This window comes from Eucyclogobius newberryi, unplaced genomic scaffold, assembly GCF_026437365.1.
Source record: "Eucyclogobius newberryi isolate DKJ021-1_F unplaced genomic scaffold, fEucNew1.0.hap1 SCAF_18, whole genome shotgun sequence".
NCBI classification, from domain to species: Eukaryota; Metazoa; Chordata; class Actinopteri; order Gobiiformes; family Gobiidae; genus Eucyclogobius; species Eucyclogobius newberryi.
In genome coordinates this window covers 24,031,900-24,055,346 of record NW_027315812.1, presented here as the reverse complement: position 1 = coordinate 24,055,346, position 23,447 = coordinate 24,031,900, and the positions used below count along the sequence as shown (strand labels likewise).

The window sequence follows — 23,447 nt, the reverse complement described above, 5'->3', positions numbered from 1 at the left end:
AACACGTCACCGGGCGAGCGGCGGCGGCGGACGGCGCGAGTGTGCGGTCAATGGAGCTGAGTGAAAAAGATATGATTGTAATAGCGGCTTTATGGGGCACACTGCTGTTTGGACATCACTTAAGGAGATTTAATTGTTATTGGTGTGATGAAACTTTGGTGAAGATGGTCAAGCAATGGCCACGGGCCCACCCCCAGCGAGCGGGCCCACCACTAGCGAGCGGGCCCACCCCCAGTAAAGGCCGGCGTGATGGGAGGGCTGGACAGGGGGAGTGGACATGTCCAGAAGATTAACGGGAGGGTTATGGCTTATGCTTTGGTCTACGGTGGAGAGGGCTGCAAGATTAGTCCTAATTGAAGAGAAATCAAGGTTTGAAGTTGCGAAAATTACAAAGACTGCAATTATTTAAGGAATTTAATCAAATATCTTGTCGTAAAACCAGCTAACTCGGTAGTTTAGACCTCTTCAAACATGTTCGGAAATGCAGAGTGATGGAAAGTAATTTCAAGAATTTTATTGAAGTAAAGTTTTGAGTAAATACTTTTTACTTTCACATTATTTGAGAGCAGATTTTTTAATTGAAGTGAAAAGCAAAAAAGTACTTTTCCTCACCAGCTGCAACGACTCAAGGTTTATTTTGTGGCGTGTTCACAGTGACAGTCTTTCAAAAGGTTTTGTGCAAACAAAAATAATGACAAGGAAAAAGACGGTTTAATCCCTCGTTCTTCCAGGAGTGATCCGTTGTTGGAAACGCTTCAGTTGCAGTCATCTGGATACTGTTTCTAGAAAAACAAGACATTTTGACTCATCCAAGAGTTATTCTTAATCTGCAGATCTAGTTTGGGAACTCGGATATTTATCCAACTCTGAGTAAGCCCTGAGTGTGCCCCTGCGGAGCCTCCGGATAATAGCCTGTCCTGTTTTTGTTTAAACTATGAGTTTCACCTAAAACTAATATCCTTTTTTTTACCCTGTAATGGGCAGTTAATGATGACAACTGATTTTTTGTCTATAATTAAAAGGAACATTTCAAAAATCAATTCAGAATCCGTGTAGGATTTGTTCAATAGATTTTTTCACAAGGCGAATTACAGATGAAACCTTTTGATATTAAGTTTTTCATTTTGATCCCGACATTGAAACAACACATATTGAAATACAGCCTTGGAGTGTTGTTTCTTAATTCAATTCACCTGCATTTGTTTCAAACGGCATAATTAGTTTCTGAACTGTACCAAAGCTCGAGCTACAGCCACTGTTGCACCCGTCTGTTGTTCTGCTGAGGATATAGAGGAAGATAGAATAGAGGAAGTTGCTACTGATGGAGATGCAACGCAGTTGGACTCCTGAGACAACATCGTAGAGTTCCACTTCCGTGAGTCTCCTTTGTTGTGTCTTTGAGAGCCGGGGGTCAACTCGGAACACTTCAGTTCAGTCGTCTCGAATACTAAAGGTTTTGGATGGACTTAAAATGTGGGACTCTTGCTGTGAGTTTTGTGGGAATAGGCGGCAGATATAGGGTTCCCTTCTATTATGTTCTGTTGTTTAATTTAGAGTTATTAGCTACAGTATGCCTCAAAAGAAAGACCTTTTGAATGAATTAAACTACTACTTTTAAAAATTGAATAAAGCAAAAGGGTTCGTCTGTCAACCGAAGCATTGTCCCAGATACGACGCTGTACGTAATGGCCGCCTGGACAAAAGTTTTCCCCATTTGCACTTTCTTTGACAATTTCATCTCCTAACTGCTCAGACATAGGAACCTCCGGGGCCCCAGTACAAGTGCTGATCGGCCCCCTACTGAACACAGCAGCCCAAACTCAACAAGAATACAGAACACCTTCCTTTGTAGGACCATCATTTGTAGCAGGAAACCTTCCTACGTGAATAATACACTTTACCACTGGAATATCCTATTTCTGAGATGCTACTTTTAGATGCTATAAATCATAAAACGCCCGGCTGTATTTAGATTCAAATCTTTAACATACATATAAATAATTGCAAAGGTAAAGGTGCTCCTTGTTGAGACATCGCCGATACTTGGTTTTCCCGGTGAAGGCAGCGGAGCATTTTTTTCGTGGGAGCATATTTTCTTATTTCCCATGGGAGCCGCTGTGTGAAAGGTAACTAAATCAACATAGAGCGGCGGAACATCCCTCTCAATTACAGGTGAGACTTCTGCTACAGGAAGCGCCGCGGTTTACAGGAGGAGAGCAGCGGAATATTACACAGATCAGAACGAGTACAGGAACAAGCTAATAGATAACATCCCTCTATTATAGTGATGCACCCGTTTTGTATTAGGATTTTTGCACAGATCCACATTTGAATGACTGAGAGGCAAGTTTAGGTCCAACACATCAACATAATCCACGCAAAGACGTCTTGTAGTTTAACGTGGTGAACTTTTGAACCAGATGTGAGGAACTGGACCAGGCACCGAGTTTAAAGGGGATGTATCATTATTTGTTTCTGGCACTTAGTTTACAACATAAGTAGATCATCATTTTACATGTTGTTCATTGTAAACCCTAGTATTGATCTAAAAATGCTTAGTAATAGAAACAGGTCCACAGACTTCTTGTTCAAAACTGCTGAACTGATAAGCTCCGCCTCTTCTTAATGACATTTCAGTGCAACAAGCAGCACATTGTCATAAAGTGTTTCTGTAACATTTTAGAACACTATATGCATCACCTGGAGTCTCGATTTTTCAAATAATCACAACTAGGGACAGGGATGTGGGCGGGGATAGGGGGTAGGTGAAAACAGGGATTTTCTCAGGACAATGCAGGCTTACTCAGACATGCAGGCATCAATCAAACTACAACTGGGTAAACTAATGATGAGAAAACGTCGCCGTAACGAGGTTAAAAGCTCATAAATGTTTGTTTAGCAGAATATGTCCCCTTTAAGAATGGGTCAAATGCTTGTTTGTTTTTAAATTCATTGATCCGGGTAGATTTTGTTTATTCTTTCACTTTTAATTAATTTCCCTTTGATTGCAAAACTGGAATTACCAGTTATATTCATGTCTCATACATATTTAATATTTTCTATGCGCAGTGTTTTATTTACACATTTATACACACATTATAACTGATTATGCTGATTACTCACAAGAACTAAACCAAATGTTATGTCTTTACAACTGAAATATCAACAAACTGTAAATGTAATAACTATAAGAAAGGATGGATAATGTTACGGGTTTTAATGGGTAATAATCAAAGTAGTTCTACTGTCTAGTGTATGTACCACTTTGTATTCACGTAAGTAAAACAGAAGTTACTGTAAAACCATTTGCATTCTGTTCCCACAAAGGTAAAATGAGTCTTGCTTCTGAGCTCAGCATGTATAATCCTTCACCTGATGTGTACAGATATTCAAATACTAAAATGCTCTGAATGAGTTTCCAGGGCATTTGCTTGGAGTGGACGCCACAGAGTCCAGACTTCACTCTCTTCAAAAGGCACATAATATATTTAGACAAGACAATAGGACTAGTGTCTGACTCTGCTCACATAACAAGGCAACTGCAGACAGAATGATAAATCAGTACTTTGCCAAGAGTCATGCAAAATACACTGTGTTGAACGGATTATATAATGACATTAACATTGTATACAAGTGCAATAAGAGTTCAATGCCTCTCATATTGCTCAGCAGACCCCCAGACCCCACTTTGGGAACCACTGGTCTAATCAAAGAGTCGCTGAATAACATGCTTTTATACATTTGCACTATCTTAACGTACATTACTCGACTTTTCACTAAATGAGTAAAAGCAGCTCTTTGTGAACAGCACTTTATTCATTGTGAACCCTTTTAATTGATCTCAAACTGGTAAGATGAGAGCTGATTGGCTGTCCTTTGGTGGCCCAAACCGCTTCACTTCTGTCTGAAAAAGCTGGCCATGAGTGACTCCAAACTATGATTAAAACACCTACTTTCTCTAGTCACCGTTGAAATATGAGGAAATACCAATACAATAAAACATAATAAACATAATAAAGCATAATACATTTTATATATACCGTATTTGGAACCCACACAAGAGACTCCATCTTTCTTTTTCCCCGCTCTAACCACTATTGAATTTGGCCTGTAATGTTGCGTCTCCATAGATCCAATCGCCTCTGTGTGGATGGAGAGATAGCCAAGTGTAATCAGTGGTCAGCACGAGATGGCCAGCAGAAAGCCCAGCACTTGGCCGCTGCCCAAGCTGGACCCAAACCAAAGAGTGTGCGCTGGTGTGACAGGTTAATAAAGCAGCCATTGTCCCCCTGAAAGAATACCAAAGTGGATTTTATCTACGCTTTGAGCCAGTTTTTTATGCCTGAAGTTTGAACAAGCAATTTCCCAAAACGGTGCTACCCATCCCAGCTTTACAGTTATAGCACATTATGCAGGAGACAGACAGGATTATTATATATTTCGTTTGCCTGGTTGTCAGATGTAAGCCTTATTATGGAGTGTCTTGTTGGAGGGAAGAAAGTGTCAAGACCAAATTTAGAGTTTAATTTTAGAAAATGCACTCGCTGCTTGAGGACGGCGCAGGCAATTCATCAAATGGTTTCTCTTTCCAAAAAAAAGGTAGAGGTCCACAGACCATTATCGAGAAATCTTTGACAGATAGTGTGCTAAGATTTGGCTTCGGGCTCGGTCGTTAAAGGTTTAATTTAAAGACTATGGGTGAGACAAATGCAGTTTTGAGAAAGCGGCGTGATGTACTGTAGCAAGCAAGCAATTAATAAAAGTAGTCCACGGTAAAGATCATAGGACTGAGGAACTGTTCTGATTGTGGTAATTACAAGCCGCACGTTCTTACTGATCACCAGTGTTGGACAAGTTACTCTGGGAAAGTAATTAGATTATTGATTACTCCTTCAAAAGTTGGTTTACTACAGAATACTTTTCAATTTCAAAAGTCACCAAGCTTCTAACCCTCACTATAAATTACTTAAAAAAATGTAAAAAAGGAAACGTACAACTTCCACAGGAAACATCATTTGTACTGTGTATTATTCCTGTGATGTGATTATTTTAATGACCCAACATTGTGACAACGATCATCTGATCTAAAACCTTTTTTTTGGCACAAAAAACACAAGCTGACTGGGACTAGTATAATTGTAATCCGACTTTATATCTGAGTAATGCATAATATTTCTGCGTAAAAAAAAACAAAAGTGATCAAATTAAAGTATTCGCCCAATACTGCTGATCACCTCAGTAACTAATCAGTAGCTAAATATGTAGTATGTGGTATATGTTTGCAAGTTCAATACATTCTTGTTAATTTAATCAAAAATCACAGGTTAAATTTAGATCTCCCGCCTGCAATATCAGACTTAATTAATATCTCCTCTCCAAAGAAACTTCTCTCTAAAATATACAAAATCATTTCAAAGCATCTCATACCACATGCTTACCAACAATAAACAAGGTAAAATGACCTTCAATTATTCCTGATTCCAACTTCTCGACCAAAATCTGTCTGTCAAAAATGTATCTTATGTTCAAAAATGCCAACCTACAATGAATACAATCCAAAACACTTTACACGGGGAACAGATGAGCTAAACTGGAGTTCACATCAGAGAGGGGATGTCACAAGAATGACTGATAAAACACTCTTCACAGCTCTGACCATCGCCAAGTAAACTATCCTTATGAAATGGAAAACCTGAAATAACGTACACCTTATGTTATTTCAGGTTTTGGAAATTTCAGGTTTTTGAAATGTATGAAATCTCCCCATGTGTGGACAATAAAGGAATATCTTATCTGAATATCTTATCTTTACATTACCTACATCTTACATATCTTACAATCTCCTCACCGACTTCATTACAATAGAATATACATCTCCCCCTATAGTCACCCATCTGACACCGACCTCCCCCACCCAACGCTCTCTGACCTTTTACAACTGATCCCCTTCTCTTCTTCCTCCACCTTCCACACATTTCAATCATCTACTTTATGTAATTGTCTGTGAGCTAACTCCTACACCACCACACCACCACCGTCCTCATCGCCCCCTTTACCCTCTTCGTCATATCCTAACACCACCGGTCTCCAGGCCCCAAGGGGGAGACGTCTAATATAAATCTATCACAGCACCCCCATAATCGCAATGTCTCCTGCCGGGTCTGAGCGCCAAATAAACCATGTAATAAAGCTTGCTAAATGCTTCTTTCTGTTTTTTGTCTGAGTCACTCCAGGGTGAATTATCATTTTATATTATCATTTATATCGCTTTTGCTACAGTATATCGTTACTATCACTGTCGTCCTGAAAATACTAACACCCCCCATCATTTATTGTGTTTTTAATGTATCACCGTGTAGTCGGGGAAATGCACATACACTGAAACCCAGTCTGATGAGAGGTGGTAGATGTATTTACTATATATATATATATATATATATATATATATATATATATATATATATATATATATATATATATATATATATGTAAAAAAAAATACAATGACAATGTGTGTGGCATATGATAATTATTGTCGCACATGAAGTCATATTGTTAAATAGCAATCTACTGTAAGGTGATGTGATGATGGTAATAATAATGTAACACATTTTTACTGAATGCATACACACACACACACACACACACACACACACGCAAAACACACACACACACAAACACACACACACAAACACACACACACACACACACACGCAAAACACACACACACGCAAACACACACACACGCAAAACACACACACACGCAAACACACACACACGCAAACACACACACACACACGCAAAACACACACACGCAAACACACACACACACACGCAAAACACACACACACGCAAACACACACACACGCAAAACACGCACGCAAAACACACACACACACACACGCACGCAAAACACACACGCACGCAAAACACACACGCAAGCAAAACACACACACACGCAAAACACACACACATGCAAAACACACACACATGCAAAACACACACACACGCAAAACACACACACACGCAAAACACACACATACACGCAAAACACGCACGCAAAACACACTCGCACGCAAAACACACACGCACGCAAAACACACACACACACACACACACACATGCAAAACACACACACACGCAAAACACACACACACACACACGCAAAACACACACACGCAAAACACACACACACATGCAAAACACACACACACACACACATGCAAAACACACACACACACACACACACACACATGCAAAACACACACACACACACACACACATGCAAAACACACACACACACACACACACACATGCAAAACACACACACATATAATCGCCCCGCACTGAAGTTTTTAGACTGTCCCTCTATTTGTATAATGTCTGTGTTGTTGTCTGTCTGCTGTTGTTTTTGTGGTGATTGTTATGGTTGTTGTTAAAATCACTTGTTAAAATCTCTTAAAAGTCATTTTTTACATGAAAAGTACACTCAGATTTTGGGATAATACATAATAATGAAAGACACTTTCACTCAAAAACAACAACAACAAAGAATGCAACACGATCTGTGGATGACATAAACTCTGCCGGGGGGATCTTGTCTCACAAGAACACATCAAATTTGTGAATCTGTACTTTGATAAATGACGATACGTGGATATCGTCAAGCACAATAAACCTGCTCATTTCATATATTTTGTTCAAACGCAGCCAGTAAATCTACACTCTGCAAACTGCCACATAAAAATAAGTTAAATTCCACTTGTACAACTACTTAGATTAACCTTTTTTCATTACACACAGCGCAATAGCTTTGAAAAGGGATGTTCTTTTGCGTGAACATGAAAGTCTTCCACTCGGCGGTGACACACGAGGAGCTGCCTGGACCTGGCTGTGCACTCATTTGCAAATGTCAAATGTAATGCAAATGGAACATGCCTGGTGATCTGTGCTAACACGCTTAACAACCAGTACATAAATGTCACTATCATTTTACACGCATTCAACCAGACGCTCAGTTAAACTCGTATTAGCACTGGTTTGTGTAAAGACATTAATGTACAGGCCGTAAAAGCACCCTGCCGTATTTTTAAAGGGGACATGCTTATTCTTTTTTTTTTTTTTTTTTACATCACAGTTCATTTGACTGTGTGGAAATATGGGGGAATAATGACTATAAATCTAGTCAATTTTTCTACATCAAAAGAAAGTCATTAGAATTGTCAATGATGCAAATGATTATGCCCCAACAAATGCTCTTTTTTTTTTTTTTTTATCAAATTAAAAGCCTTAACGTCACATGATCTTGTTGAAGACAGGATCTAATATTTTTCAGAAGCAAATGCAAGTATTAACATAAACAGATGTCGCTGTGTTAGAGGAGCTTTGGATGAAACAATAAAAGACTCTAAAATAATATTTTTTTTAAAGAGGATTTAAAGTGCCTCTGACAGGTTGAACTAAAACGCAGTTAAAATAAATATATTTAGAATGTTGCTATAAATTATCAAAATGGAATCACAGAATAGTACATTTTTTAGGTTTATAATTTAACTTCCTGTTTGTAAATGATGACATCACACTGAGACATTACCCAGCAAACACTGGGCATAAATTAATCTAATTTCACAATTTATTTGACAAAAAAAAAGTATATGAAAGTGACTTTATTTTGTTGAATTAATGTTTAGAGAGTCAAAACAACAACATTATTTGAGTAATTTATGCATAAACTTTGACTGGAATGTCACTTTCTACAGATATTTCAACGTTTTCTCCACAAATACCTGCTTGATTGGTGTAAAACTATAATTTATGTGTACAATTATGTGTACAATTGGTGTTACAATAAATAAAAGTGACATCATAATTAGAAGTAATCAATTAGAACATACAGAGACATTTAAGGAATTGTGTTGTGTAGTGCATGTTAGTAACTATCTGTCTATATTATAAAATAAGACTAATTCCTTTCTGTCTGTAAAATGTTATGTTTCTAATTTTTGATCATAATTTTCCTTTGCCTATTGACCAAAGAAAATAAACAAATAAAAATAAATGCACGTTCAAACAGATACAAATCAGAAAGCAGAATGAGCAGATAAATTAATCTCACTATTATTCTTTCGCTTAATCGATGTTGTTTGGATCACAAAAGGCCTGTGAATTTGATATTTATGGTAAATTTGACCGGGAATTGGTGCAATTCCTCCAAAACAAAAACTTTTCATTCTGACATATTTTGTGAGTGTACAGCCCAGAAAACTATTATCCGATTACAACATCAGTTTATGATTATTTCAATATTTGATAAGATTGAGAAGACTGAGCTGAACACGAGCCACGGCCTGTCCACAACCTGAGAATGAGGAACAGCTGCAAGTGTCAGGCAAAGGGTGAGTTCACACGTTCACCAAAACTGAGACTAGACCAAATCCACATCAGGAGATCAAATTAAGTGTTCAGTTGTGATTGTAGTTTTAAAAGAGTAAGAGCACACGCCGCTCTGAGGTGGGACCATGGCCTTGTTTTGAGTTTCAAGTCCTTTCAAATTATTGCACCAAATGATCAATTCACATGATGTTTATGAATGTTTCTTCTTTTAAAAGTCCTGGTCACATCTAAGTATCGACTGTAGAGAGAAAACGGGTAGAAAAACATTTATTTTTGGCCTTCAAGTCCAAGACGAGTTCCGAATCAGTCAATTTTATTAAAGGCGTAATGGACGATTTTATGGCCCAAATTTGAGTCTCATTTCCTCGTGGCGTGGACGGCCGATTAGTCCTGCCACGTATCAATCATAAAACACACCTACTGCTCACCTGCAGCCTCATTGGCTCGTCCCCAGGAGAGCAGCACGTTTCCCTGTGTCTAAGCGCATTGATCTATCATAATATAGTTCCCTCAGTGTAAAATTAAGACAGAGAAAGGCAGTTCGAGCTGGCTCAGAAGAGACGGAAATCTACGGAGACGAGAGATGCGATGTGATCCGTCGCGCTAATAAACAAAGGCACGTGTGGCCGCGAGGCGAATGCGCACTTAGGCTTGAGTTCTCAAATCGGCAAAAAAATTTCCATTACGCCTTTTAAGTCGAGTCTCAAGTCATCAAAACAGTGACTCGCGTCTGATTCGGGTGTGTGCCGTCCAAACCTCTGCTGCAAACACTATTTAATCTGCAGTACGAAGCAGCTACCACTGTACCTGTTAGCCATGGTGCTAATTTCGCCATTCAAAATAAATCAATGTACCCTTTGGCCAACAGAGGGCGCTAGATGGCTACTCCAAGTGCGACGTGTATTGAAAACAGAAGAGAAAAGTTAAACAGAACATTTTCAACACCAATGAAGAACTATCCAGAATAAGAATAGCACGGTTCATCTCCAAAAAAAAAATCATAAAATCAGATGATCAAACGAGCTTATTTCCAACATTTTAATTACTTCTTTTTTTTTTAGCTTTTAAGGACCCCATGCTGGAAACTTGATATCAAAGCGCCGTGCCTCCCAGTGGAATTGTCAGGCCTCCAAGTGTATCCGCTAGCATCTTAGCAGCTCCCTCTTTCCCTTATTTGGTACGTTGGAATCATGTAAACCCCACCGCCACTCCAAAAAGAAATAAATATATAAACACAATACAAAAAAACACAGAGATATTCACTAATGAAAGCTGCAGCGAGTGGGTTCATTAGAGGAAGGTCTGCTCCTCGTGGAAAACAACATTTGGATTCTGGGATGCTACAACAGAAAGTGCACATAAGTGAATATATGGTAATTACTATTGCAATTTGAGCTGTGCAGGATGCGCTATTGTTGTTGTTTTGTAGGGCAATTTATTTTATATAGACCCAAAGCGTGAGTATATATTCAGTCTGTAGTGCTTTAAAATAGGGTTCCTTAGTAAACTATTTATAATGCATTAATAAGTACTTTTTATGTGTTTATAAGCACTTTATAACCAAATGGCATTATCTCTGTTATAGAAAACTACTTAAAAAGCAGCTTAATAATTCTCTTATAAACATTTTGTACATGGTTTGAACACACATATTTTTAATTAATAGCGTATTAACTTTTAAAAGGAATTATATTAAGCCATTTACAACTGCTTGTAATTGTGGTTATAAGCATTACTTGCATCACTTGTTTTAAAGCATTAGCCGGTTTGGTTATCTTTTTAAAAATAGTAAAATTGTGTTAAAAGACAACAATATATAAACAAGACATAAAAATCTGAAAAAAGCTTTAAGCAGCTACTTTATTCTCACGCTTTGAACCCTGCGGCCCATACAACCAACAACAGGAAGGACAAGCGTTTGACACGCTGTAGAAGAAGACGTCAGTGGAAGCACTCTCCAAGAGACACACCCTGTGTACTATAGTTTAAGCTTCAAAAAGCTGTGTGTTTTATTACAGACTCATTAGATACAAATTCACGGAGAGATGAGTCTAATGAGGAAGTGAATCTAGACATGGCTGAAAACAAAGACACAAGTGGAGCATGGACATGTGATATGGGTCTGCAGTTTTGAACCTGCCGCAGGGAAATGAGACTTTCTTGGCCAAACCTGACTCACGTATAAAAAGACGTGTCTCATGTCACAACGTGGGCACCTGCGGTTTATTGTCAGGTGCGGCCCGTATATGTACAAGTTCTATTTTCTTTGTAAATTTCGTGTGTACGGCTTTTATTTAAAAGTACTATACTTCCATCCACCCATGCTTCTATCTTGTCTCCGCTTTACTTGTTTTCTTACTTCTGTCAAACACGTATATACTGTACACCCAGCAGCAGTCTTGTGTACATTTGTCATTACAGTCAAATACACCCACAAATCCTAGTTCTTACCCGTAATTTGTCAACTTTACTTTTCCTTTTTGCAGTTTGCTTTCCTCAGATGCCTGCAATGCAGTGTCTCTCCAGTTCATGAATTAGAAGTGCATTTCCTAAAGTCCCCACTGTCTTCTGTGTGTCCGCCGACAGACATTAGGAGGATATTATGGCGTGGACGCTCGTATTCTCCCCCCGCCCACCTCCCGTGCGCCAGTGCTTTTGCGCCGAGTGTCCGAATCGCGGCGGGGCAGTGGCTAATGAGGCGGCTACGGCAACGGCAACGGCCAGATCAAACGCCCCGGGACTTTACAAACTGTCTGGCCTCCTCGTTTGTGCCACATTCCAACTATTTCCGCCGCCACGTTATGACTTCCTCTCAGATTTAATAAGCCGAGATGCGTTTTATGGCTTTTAATTGTCTGTACTTATCACTTCAGCGCTCGCCGTTCAAATCAATAAAAGTGGTATTTTGGCAGTTGCTTAGGAATGGGTATTAAATGTTTAGGTTTTTTTGACCGTCATCCAAAATTGCACTGCTGTTATTGAAGTTAAACCTTTTTCTTTTAAATAACAGCATGTTTGCGCACATATTTAAGGATCTAAAAATACTTAAATGTAAATGTCTCAACTTAATTGTAGACTTGAAACAATTTTTTTACAGAATTTAACCGTCAATTTTACTATTTCTGCATCCATTTCATGTGCTGTTAATATCAGCATGTTACACGATTGTTAAAACCAAATTATTTGATTGGATTTTCAAAAAAATCATCTTGACTTACAACACAATTTGTCAAGACTAACAACTGGATATATAATTGAACTATTGAAAGAATGCGTTTGATTATCTTAAATATCGCAAATTATATAATTGAGATTTAATTTTTGTTTACACTTTTCACCTCGAAACTGGGGCAAAACATTTCAATTTGACCCAAAAATTAATTGTTTCTTATTGTGTGAAGTTAAATGACACATTAATACATATATTTTATATTTGTTCCAGGTACATAGTGTTGAACTATAATATAAGTAGATTATCATGTTTAAACGTCACAAAGGCGCCGGTCCAGCTGGCAGCCCGATGTAAACGCTCCGCTTTTTTCTCACACTTTTTTCACACTTATTGTGCTTTATCTTTTGTATTTTGTAAATATGTTTTTTCTACTTTACGTGTACGATAGGGACACGCGCTGGAATCGCTTTAATTTAACTTGTTTTTGACTTTGTTCGGCTGGAATATTGAGTGTTTTCGTCGCGTCGTCGTGATGTGCGCTAGCTCCGAGCTAGCCTCCGGCCCCCCCCGCGCCCTCCGGCCGCCGCTGACGTACAGTATGCCGCGGTACACGTTTATATAAAAGAGGAACTTCATAAACGATCGGGACACGCACTAGAATCGCTTTGATTCAACTTGTTTTGACTTTGTTCGGCTGGATTACTGAGTGTTTTCGTCGCGTAGTCACGATGTGCGCTGGCTCCGCGCCCCCCGGCCGGCGCCGTACCGCGTTTACACAAAGGAGGAACTCATGAAACTGCGGAGAACCGTTGTCTTACCCGGAGATCGTCACGTTATAATTTTTATAAGAGATCTTCTACTGAAAGTGTTTTTCAGACTTCCTATAAGTGATCTGTTCTTCTGTATCTACCTCTGTATCTTCCTGCGTTGCATCAATGAAATTTCCCCATGTGGGACAATAAAGGAATATCTTATCTTTTGTTTTGTTCATTAAATTGCAAACTTGTTCTAAAATGGCTTAGTAAACGTTTAGTAAAGTTTTACGTCATAAGGCGCTGGTACAGCTGGCAGCCCGGTGTAAACGCTCTCTTTATGAAATTTCCCCATGTGGGACAATAAAGGAATATCTTAAACAGTTTCATTGACTTCCTGTTCAAAACTTCAGAACTGATAAACCCCGCCCCTTCATAGTGACATTTCACTGTAAACAAGCAGCAGATTGTCATTATTATTTTGGAAAAGTGGCTGCGTGACATTCTGGAACTCGACATGTGCCACTCGTAGTCTTCAATTTAAAAAAAATCTAAACCAAGTGTAGGAATGTGGGCGAGGATAGGGGGTAAGTGAAAACAGTAATTTTCTGAGCCCTTGGACCTCAGTTGCGAGGACAATACAACTTTGAGTAAACAAATGTTGAGATTAAATGCTCATTAAAGTTGATTAGGCATAATATGTGCACTTTTAATACTACATGTATGTGCTCCTGAGATAGCCCCTCCCTCTTCCCTCTAGCCTGACTCCTATTGGCTGAAATGTGCCCATCTCTGCTTGATCAGTGGGTTTCACTGAGAGAGAGTTTACATCGAGCTTCAAACCACACATGAACCTAAAGTTACTTGGTTTGCATTGGTTTGGTTTTATCAAAGCAGAAGTTACTCAGACACTGTAAGTTTGGGGGATTCCAGTTTGCTCTTACATTTTATCAGTTCAAGATTAATTTGATTATTTCTTTTATAAAAACTTCAATTTTTTGAAGAGAGTTGCTTTCTTTTTACTTTGTTGTAATTGATATAATGTAGTGGAGATCTGTTTCTTGGCCTTGTACAAAACATAATATTTATACAGCTGTATTCAGAAAACACACTATACTTTGACTGTACAGTGCTAACATTTATCTATCGCTCAGATTCAACAGCAAGATCAGTATATGGATGTAAGGCAGGTCTTTCATGCTTGGTATAGTAAATTAGTAAAAACATTATAATTTCAATTTGTATTTTCCATTGAAAACCAGTAAAAACTGGGTCCATGTATCATTATTATTATTATTATTATTATATATTTTTTGCTGGCTACCTGTCGGGTTTGAATGAAATTGTCCCTAGTCTTGATTTTCCAAAACTAAAAAGTGGGATTTTTTTTTTTTAATAAATGCAAAATAGCAGCATTTTAGAAACACCATTTTTAAATATTTCTATATGTTGAGTATAATTAAAATGTATTTTAGAAAGATTTTTTGTTGTTGATAAATGCAGGTATTTTAATTTGTCTTTCATACAAATAGATTTTCTTGCATTTTTTTTAGTTTGAGCCTTCCAAAACATTCCAAAACTAATTATTTTCATGGGATTATAAGGATTTGGGAGTTAATTGGGAGATTATTCTACGCATCTTACATGTGACTATCTAGTTCACTTTACTTTTCCTGACAAATTGTTATTGTTGCCTTAAATCCTCTGAGCTCGTGGTCTTGTGATTGCAGTTTATGTGAGATATTTGGTCAGATCATAAACATGTTTCATAGTTTGAGTTATAGAGCCATTGCACCACGCCTCATTGATGCACAGGCGTGTTTTTAATCAACCAAGATTTATTTTAGTACGGTTCTGGTTCTGGTTGACTCATGGACAAACTCCAAATGGATATCACGCCAAGGAGGGAGAGGGGAGAGACAGAGAGATAGTATGTGATGTTATAGTTTTGACCTTTAAAAGAGTGTAAAGTTGGTCTTACTAAACTAAAAATACCCTGTACGTTTGACTGTGTACTGAAATGTTAATAAATGGCGAAAGAATGACAGAAGACTACATTAATTCTCGTAGTAGCAATGCAAAAAAGCCATGACAAGAAAATGGCTTGAAGTAGAACCTCCATCAAATAATGAATGGATCAACAGTGTATTCAATCAAAAACGTCATTCTCAGCATCCAAACGGACAAATGCTATGAAACATGAACCTGATTGTAAAGGTACTCTTCCCACCTATATTTGGTTCTGTTCTTGTATTATCATTTAAAACTTGTATATGGAACTTGTGCATGGAGGAGGAAAAAATGTCTACCGGGACATGTTGGGTATTAAGGTTGAGTAAATTTGGTTTGGTGGTTGGCTAGAGCAGTGGTTCTCAACCTTTTTCAGTCGCGACTCCCAAAATAAAAAACGTTTATGGGGCATTTGCAATCCCCAAATATTAAAAGTAAGCTACCAACAAAGTGATAATGTAGCCTCATGTCTAATGTACTGGTCGGCCAACAAATAATAATCTACCGCCTTGTTTAAGACTATTGAACTTTCAAATTCTACCTCATATTATCTAGAGACACCCTGAAATAATTTTGCGACCCCCAGTTTGAGAACCACAGGGATAAAGTGCTACGAGTTGATTGGTAATACATCAGAACAAGTCGTTGATGTTTTCGCCAACTGCCCAACAAATTTCATCCATCCCAAAATACCTGTATTTGCACTGACCATGAACTTTTAAGAAACCCTTGAAGGACACTTGAATACAAAACATAAAATGTGCATGTTTCGTTCTTTTTTCAAACCATTCCCATATACCGGTCTTGGGCTCAACAGGGAAGTATGGTTGGTAATAAGTCTGAACAAGTCCTTGGCGTTTTCAACGACTGCCCAACAAATTTCAATAATCCCTCAAGACCTGTGTTTGCACTACCCATGAACTTTTAAGAAACCCTTGAAGGACACTTGAAAACAAAACATAAAATGTGCGTATTTCATTATTTTTTCAAACCATGCCCACATACCGGTCTTGGGCTCGACAGGGAAGTACAGTTGGTAATACGTCTGAACAAGTCGTTGGCGTTTTCGACGACTGCCCAACGAATTTCAATAACCCCCAAAAACTTGCATTTGCACTGACCATGAACCTTCAAGAGATCCTTGAATGACACTTGAAAACAAAATGAAAAAGCTGTGCGTGTTTCCTTCTCTTTTCAAACCATGTCTTCGTACCGGTCTTGGGCTCGACAGAAAAGAACGGTCGTTAATACGTCTGAACAAGTCGTTGGCGTTTTCGACGACTGCCCAACGAATTTCAATAACCCCCAAAGACCTGTAATTGCACTGCCCATGAACTTTTAAGAAACCCTTGAATGACACTTGAAAACTAAATGGAAAAAGCTGTGCGTGTTACATTATTTTTTCAAACCATGCCCACGTACCGGTCTTGGGCTCCACGGAGAAGTACGGTTGTCCGTGGATGATGCTGTAGACCACCCTGGCGCTGTTCCCGTAGGTGGGGTCGTCCGCATCTGTGGCTGCCACTTGCACCACCATGGTTCCTGCGGAGAGACAGCCCTTCATTAGTTTCCACGACAACGTGCCACCGCCGGAGTCAAACAGAGCTAAATGCGGAGGGAGTTGTCACATCAACAGGGCGCGTGACAGATTCAACACGAAGGAGCAGAAAATGGGGGGAAAAGAAGGTCCTTTTGAGAGAAGAAATTGAGTGCGGTTAGAACTGTTAGCTCCGTTGGTTGGTCAATTTTACCTCAACAATGTGTCGTTTTTTCACAGTAGAAAAAGAAAAAATTGTATGCTTTGTCACGCTTTTGTGGGTTGTGAAAGTAAGCAAGGCGCTACACCGATTTGTGTGATTTGAGCAGAAAAGAGTTTCTGACAGGTCGTGGCACATAAAGATGCTTTTGTGTCCAAGTCCATTCAATTTAAGTTTCTGTATCCAACTAAAAGGTTTTTAAAGACAAGGTGAACAATGGGCCAAGAAGAAATTACTTCAGTTTTAGATTGAATGGGATATTTACTTTTTGAAAGAAATATCCAAACTTATGATGCACAAAAGTTGTACCTTGTCCTTGTTTGTTGACTATTGGCAACACAAAATTGCCAAGGGAATCTTATGGCTTAAAGTAAATTTAACTGACAATATTTACACCACTTTTGGAAACTATGGGGTAATAATGGGCGATACCAGTGATATATTTTAAATTTTTTATATTTTTTATTCGATACCGAATAAATGGCAATCAGTTTAGTATTAAAATGCATTGAAACTTATCTACTGTGACAAATTTTACCATGCCTATCATTATTTTTTCATCTTATATTTCAGCTAATCTCAAAATGTAAAATCCATGTAGAAAACCTAAAATATAAACATTGAATTTCAATACTATAACAAAAAGTAAAAAGAAAATGTGTGTGCTAATTTTAAGTTATTGTAAAAGTATCCATTCTACTTTTTAATACCGTCACTATCAATAGGCCTGTATATATATTTGGTATATGTTCGCCCATCACTATTACTTGTATTTATTTATACTGACAGAGAAGAAGTGGCACCATGTGTAATCTATTTCTAGCTAACCAACTTTGACATTCATATAGATAATTGTTCAGCAGATAGTTTATACATTAAGGCTTCTATTCACAAACACGATTCGAAGGTATATAGAATGTGAAGTACCAAGGCCAAGGTGTGATAAAGATATATATTGAGAAACTAGAGTCCCCTTTGATTGCTCACTTTCAAACCAACATGGAGGCCTTTTTTAAATAAACTTTAATCAATCAGTATCGCAAGAGAAATACGTACAAAAAAGTATGTCTTGGGGAAAACATGTATCTGCAGTGTTTCCCTGATACACAGTATTAAGCCAAAGCACATGTATGTATCTACAAAGCATAATTCATGTACAAGCAACCCAAAGTGCTTCAAAAAAAGACAAATATTAATTACAATAAAATGAGATTTTGTCATGAAAGCGATAAAAATATAAAACAATAGAGCTGTCAAAGTTAACGCATTAACTCATGGGATTAATTATAGAAAACTGCCGCATTAACACCATTAACACGTCTGTTATAGATAGTGGCTCACCTGAGTTAAGGAGGAGCAGCGCTGACATCACGTGCCTGAATTTACACATGAAATCCATCAGTTTGACACACAACCAAGTTTTATTTTTGTCACGGAGCGCAGGTTATTTGATCCAGATCTCCGCGGCGTCTTTAGTCTGTCCCACGGAGTGAAACAAGGCTGTACCACACCCCGCTGCTCCGCGCTGTCAACATCAGCCACTGAGTGATTTGCCGCTGATGTTCGGCTGATGAGATCGGTGCAGCTTTGCTCCACGCGGCAGATTAAACCAAAGACTGGCCGAGATCTGGAGTTAAACAACGTGCGTTCCATGGCAAAAAACTAAACTTGAGTAAAATGGGCCAAACTACAACAGAACACTTGTGGACGCCAGGCCCACACCAGCAGCTACATATGTCACCATCAGAGCCAGTTACACTGTTATTATGGTTCTTTAAGCCACTAAACCTGCTGTTTGGCCATGTACATTTACCCAAAACATGTGACCACACTGATTCAACATGAAATACAGTGTCTAGACCAAGGGTCTCCCACCCTTCTGTCTCTGTGAGCTATTATCACTAGAACAAAACAACCATGGGCTACACATGCACAAAAGGTAAAATCCTCCAGCAAAGGTACTCCTGACCAAGCCAAGCACGAAGATCGGGCTGCAAACTTTTTTCTCAGGATAAATGTATAATGTTTGTCTTTTGCAAGACCAAGTTTGACTTCCGTGTGTCGGCTGCGCTGGCATCATTCATTCACACGTTTGCATACTTCTCCGTGAATATGAGCCTGAATAACATCAAATAAATACATTTTGTATCTTGGCTGACACAGCAGTGCATAATTGACAAATAATATGTTTGTACAGGAAGAGGGCCAACAACACATTTGATAGGGCAAATGCTTGTAGTGCATTTAGAAAGTGACAAATCCAAAGTAGACTTGTAAATTTAGGCATGTTTTGGAAATCCCTTTGCGAGCTCCTCATATTAGGGCCGTGAGCTATAGGCTGGAGGCCCCTGCTGTAGACTGTTGAATAGAGGATTTTTCGCAGATTTGAGAAATCAGCGACTGTTAGTATATTTTGTCCTTTTTTTTAAAAAAGGACCCCCACAACAACAACAAAAACTCACCCCCACACTCCTGTTCTTTCCGAGAGGCCACCTACAATCAAATCTCGTGCATGAGCATGCTACAGCTCCGCTGCTACACGTGCGTTTGTTTATTAGCACGTTTCGTCTCATCAACCACACATTAGGAAACGTGCTGATATCCTGATATTGTATTATGAAAATGCACATATAATAATTTTTATAATGACATATTAAAAAGCGTGCTATGCGCTTGATTGTGATGAATCATACACAAAGAGTAATGAGAAAATGCTAAATAGGAATAGAATAACAATTGGGGGGGAAATCTGGCTGTACGTTTACTATATCATGCAACAATTATTTCTATATATTTCTATATAGCCCAGATAAATACATTATGCAATTAGTTTTTGTTATTTGTAATCATTTATTTATTTATAAGTGAAACATTAATTTCAGCTTCAAGTTGTGGGACTTGCTATGGATTTTAGAGCAGGCTATCAGCAGGCTCACTTATGGCACATATAGGGCATTTTCACTTTTTGTTGTAACATTTGGGTTATTGTGCTCCCTCAATTTTACTTTTTTCTTTGCTATTTTGTATAGTAATTGTTTTGTGTCAGTTTGTGTAACTTGTTTGTATGTGTTGAGAGACGCTGCGAATCCAATTCCCCCTTGTGCGACAATGAAGAGAACTCGAACCTGAACTTGACTTGGTTTGTTGTAGCAAGAGCTTTTTCATTTTTGGGGTTGGAAAACTTACATTCCATATCCACCTCTCTGACAAGGTGGAAGCAGATGATACTACTTAGGTCCTTTCATTCTTTATCAGATTAAGTAACAGCTAACGGTTCCTATGAAAAAAAGTTCTGATTATCGTCCGCCAACAATTCAACTTTCCCTTTCTGCATCGAAACGCGCCGTCTGTCTGTCTTTGTCATCATTTAGCATCATCATTCCTCTTCACTAAAACACTGCCAAAATAATACATTTCCCTGTCACCGACACATTCTGCCGAGGGATAAAAAATGCATCTCAGATTTTTGGTTTAGTATGTTTTCTTTTTGTCTTCCCCAGACGTCACTATTGTTTCCATTTGCCCCCCCGCTGATCACTTTGCACCATCTTTTCCGCTAACATCAATCTGTTGATTCTAATTCTGTGGGGAAATAGCTTCTGTGTCCCATCTGTGCATGCCAAAAGGGAGAGCCCGGCCCCCTCCATCACAAGACCACCGACACCTTAAAAAGACAAAGTGTGCGGTGTTGAAACAGAGCCCAAAGTAAAAAGAGTGTTCGGGGGTGGGGAAAAAAAGAGTGAAGGAGAGAGAGGGTAGACTTGTCCTGCAGCGATGATGACAGAGGAGGACAGTGCGTTTAGGTGGGAAGCTAATTAGTGTTTAACTGTGAACATTAAATAAAGGTACGGGTCAAGTTTAAGCACAGGTGAGGACAGCACTGGAATAAATGTACGAGGAGAAGAGGAGGAAAAGTCATGTAAAAGTACCGCCATGTTGCTAAAACTGTTCTCAATTAAAGTATTAGAAAACGTTTTTAAAAATGTACTTAAGTAAGGGGAAGAGAAAAAACTATTCGAAATACTATTTACTAGTTACTTTTTAACGTAGTTTTAGACCAGGCTTTTGTGTTCAACTTAATTCGTTTAAAGTGTGTTTGACAGGTTTTTATGATTTTGTTATTTTGACATCATCTAATATAAACTAATATAAACTGCTGTTAAACATAAATGATACTTTTACACCAATCAAGTAGCTATTTGTGGGGAAAATCTGAAAAATCTGTTGAAAATAACAGGACATCACAACCTCTAAACATGAATTCAACACAATAAAGATGCTCTTTATATTTGTATTTGTCAAATAAAATGATGTGTGACAATAGATGGTTTAAAATCATATTGTTTTACCGCCAAATCGCTGAAATGTATGAAATCAAAACCGGTCCATCATCTTTACAACTGAAAAAAATAAAATGTGACAGTATTTTTTTTATGTTGAGCTGTGAAAAATAATAATAAAACTAATCATTTAAGCTGGAATTCAAATTATACTTGTATCAAATTCCAAATATATTTTAGATTTCAGGTTTTGTTTTTTGTTCAATTTAGAATTGTTTATTCACCTTCAGATTTTTATCAGGTTTGGACCATCTGAATTTCAAGTTTATAAAAATAAATAAAGAATCAAATCCAATATTTTTAGTCTGTTGCCGTGGGAGGCATTGAACTGGCCCTGGACCTGGTCCTGGGTCTGGCAGCACGGGAAAAAATAAATCCTCTCGTGAATAAAAAATAAAATAAATAAATCAGAATAATTTTCCACAGTTCAACATTGCTTTCCTAGTTTCACATTTTTGTTTTCCAGTTTCAAATTTTGTCACTTTTGCTCCGTAGAAATAATGCTACACCTTTACAGAACTACATTTATGTTTCCAAAGCCTCATTTCACTGCTGAAAAGTAAAGATTCCACCTTCATATTTGGGTGATATGTGGGCAGATGGTACGACGACTGGCTGTAGATGTTCTTTTGCACTCGTGATAAACGGACCGTTCTAAAGCTGCTGTGGCAGGGACAGGGACAGGGACAGGGACAGGGACAGCTTCTCTCATGAACGATCTTGTCCAACCGTACGCGCCGCACTTTTGCACAAGGACAAAAAAAGAACTTGAAATGTAAAAATGTAGTGAGATATCTATGATTTCAAACTGTGAAATAAGTTACATGGATCCTTTTTTTCTTCTTCTCTAAAAGTAAAAATCACATCTTTTCAGACAAATGTAATACAGAAGAAGTACAAGTATTAACAAGATACACTAATAACTACACTTTTCATAGAGTTTATAAAGCATGAAGTTAATTCATAATGAAGAAATTGTTTATTAAGAATGATTCAGGCTTAGTAACAACTTAACACTTAGTAACAACTTATTTAACATGTGTACATTATGAATTAAGTATTTGTTCATGCTGTACTAAGAATATTAAAAGTGCAGTCATTATAAAGTATTACTTGACAAGCTAAGGTGAATTTACTATTGTTATATAAATTCAACAAAAACTCATTGCCAGAGGAATAAGACCTAAGATCCTTGGATTAATATCATACATTCTTTATTCAGCCTGTTCTGCAGTGTAATGGATGTCCTCGTCCAAGTGCTGTTTAGTTTCCATCATTGTGTTCTTTCTTCAGCTCCTACACACCGAGGGAAACACTCTATTTTTTTCAGAAATAAAAATGGAATTACCCCATGATATAATGTCCTTGAGGAGTTAGCGCAGCGGCGTTCTGCTGGAAAAGAGAAGTGAGGAGAAGACTCACAAACAGGATTGATGGTGATTACACAGAAATGTAGCCAGAAAAAAAACCTCCCAGATCATAACCGGTCCACGGCTTGTGGTAACGTATCAGTTACATTTCATCCAGTTACAGTTACAAATGTGTGAGTTATTTGTGTTCTTGAATACTTTTATCAACATTTTCTGAAGTGATTCATGAGTATTCAAATAAGCAATATTCAACAAAGTGGTTTCAAAAACATGACATTCAACCAAGTGATATTCAACCAAGTGATATTCAACCAAGTGATATTCAACCAAGCGATATTCAACCAAGCGATATTCAACCAAGCGATATCCAACCAAGCGATATTCAACTAAGTGATATTCAACCAAGTGATATTCAACCAAGCGATATTCAACCAAGCGATATCCAACCAAGCGATATTCAACTAAGTGATATTCAACCAAGCGATATTCAACCAAGCGATATTCAACCAAGCGATATTCAACCAAGCGATATCCAACCAAGCGATATTCAACTAAGTGATATTCAACCAAGCGATATTCAACCAAGTGATATTCAACCAAGTGATATTCAACCAAGTGATATTCAACCAAGCGATATCCAACCAAGTGATATT

The 23,447-nt window shown here is 38.1% G+C and overlaps 1 protein-coding gene across 1 annotated transcript in view; it reads right to left on the bottom strand.

The window, feature by feature from the left end:
- Positions 1-23,447, bottom strand: part of cdh7a (cadherin 7a) — a 292,083-nt gene that overhangs the window by 122,371 nt on the left and 146,265 nt on the right. Inside the window, exon 4 of the mRNA XM_072451151.1 lies at positions 16,750-16,869. Within this exon, the coding sequence (XP_072307252.1) occupies positions 16,750-16,869 (120 nt within the window). The remainder of the gene's footprint in view (positions 1-16,749; positions 16,870-23,447) is intronic.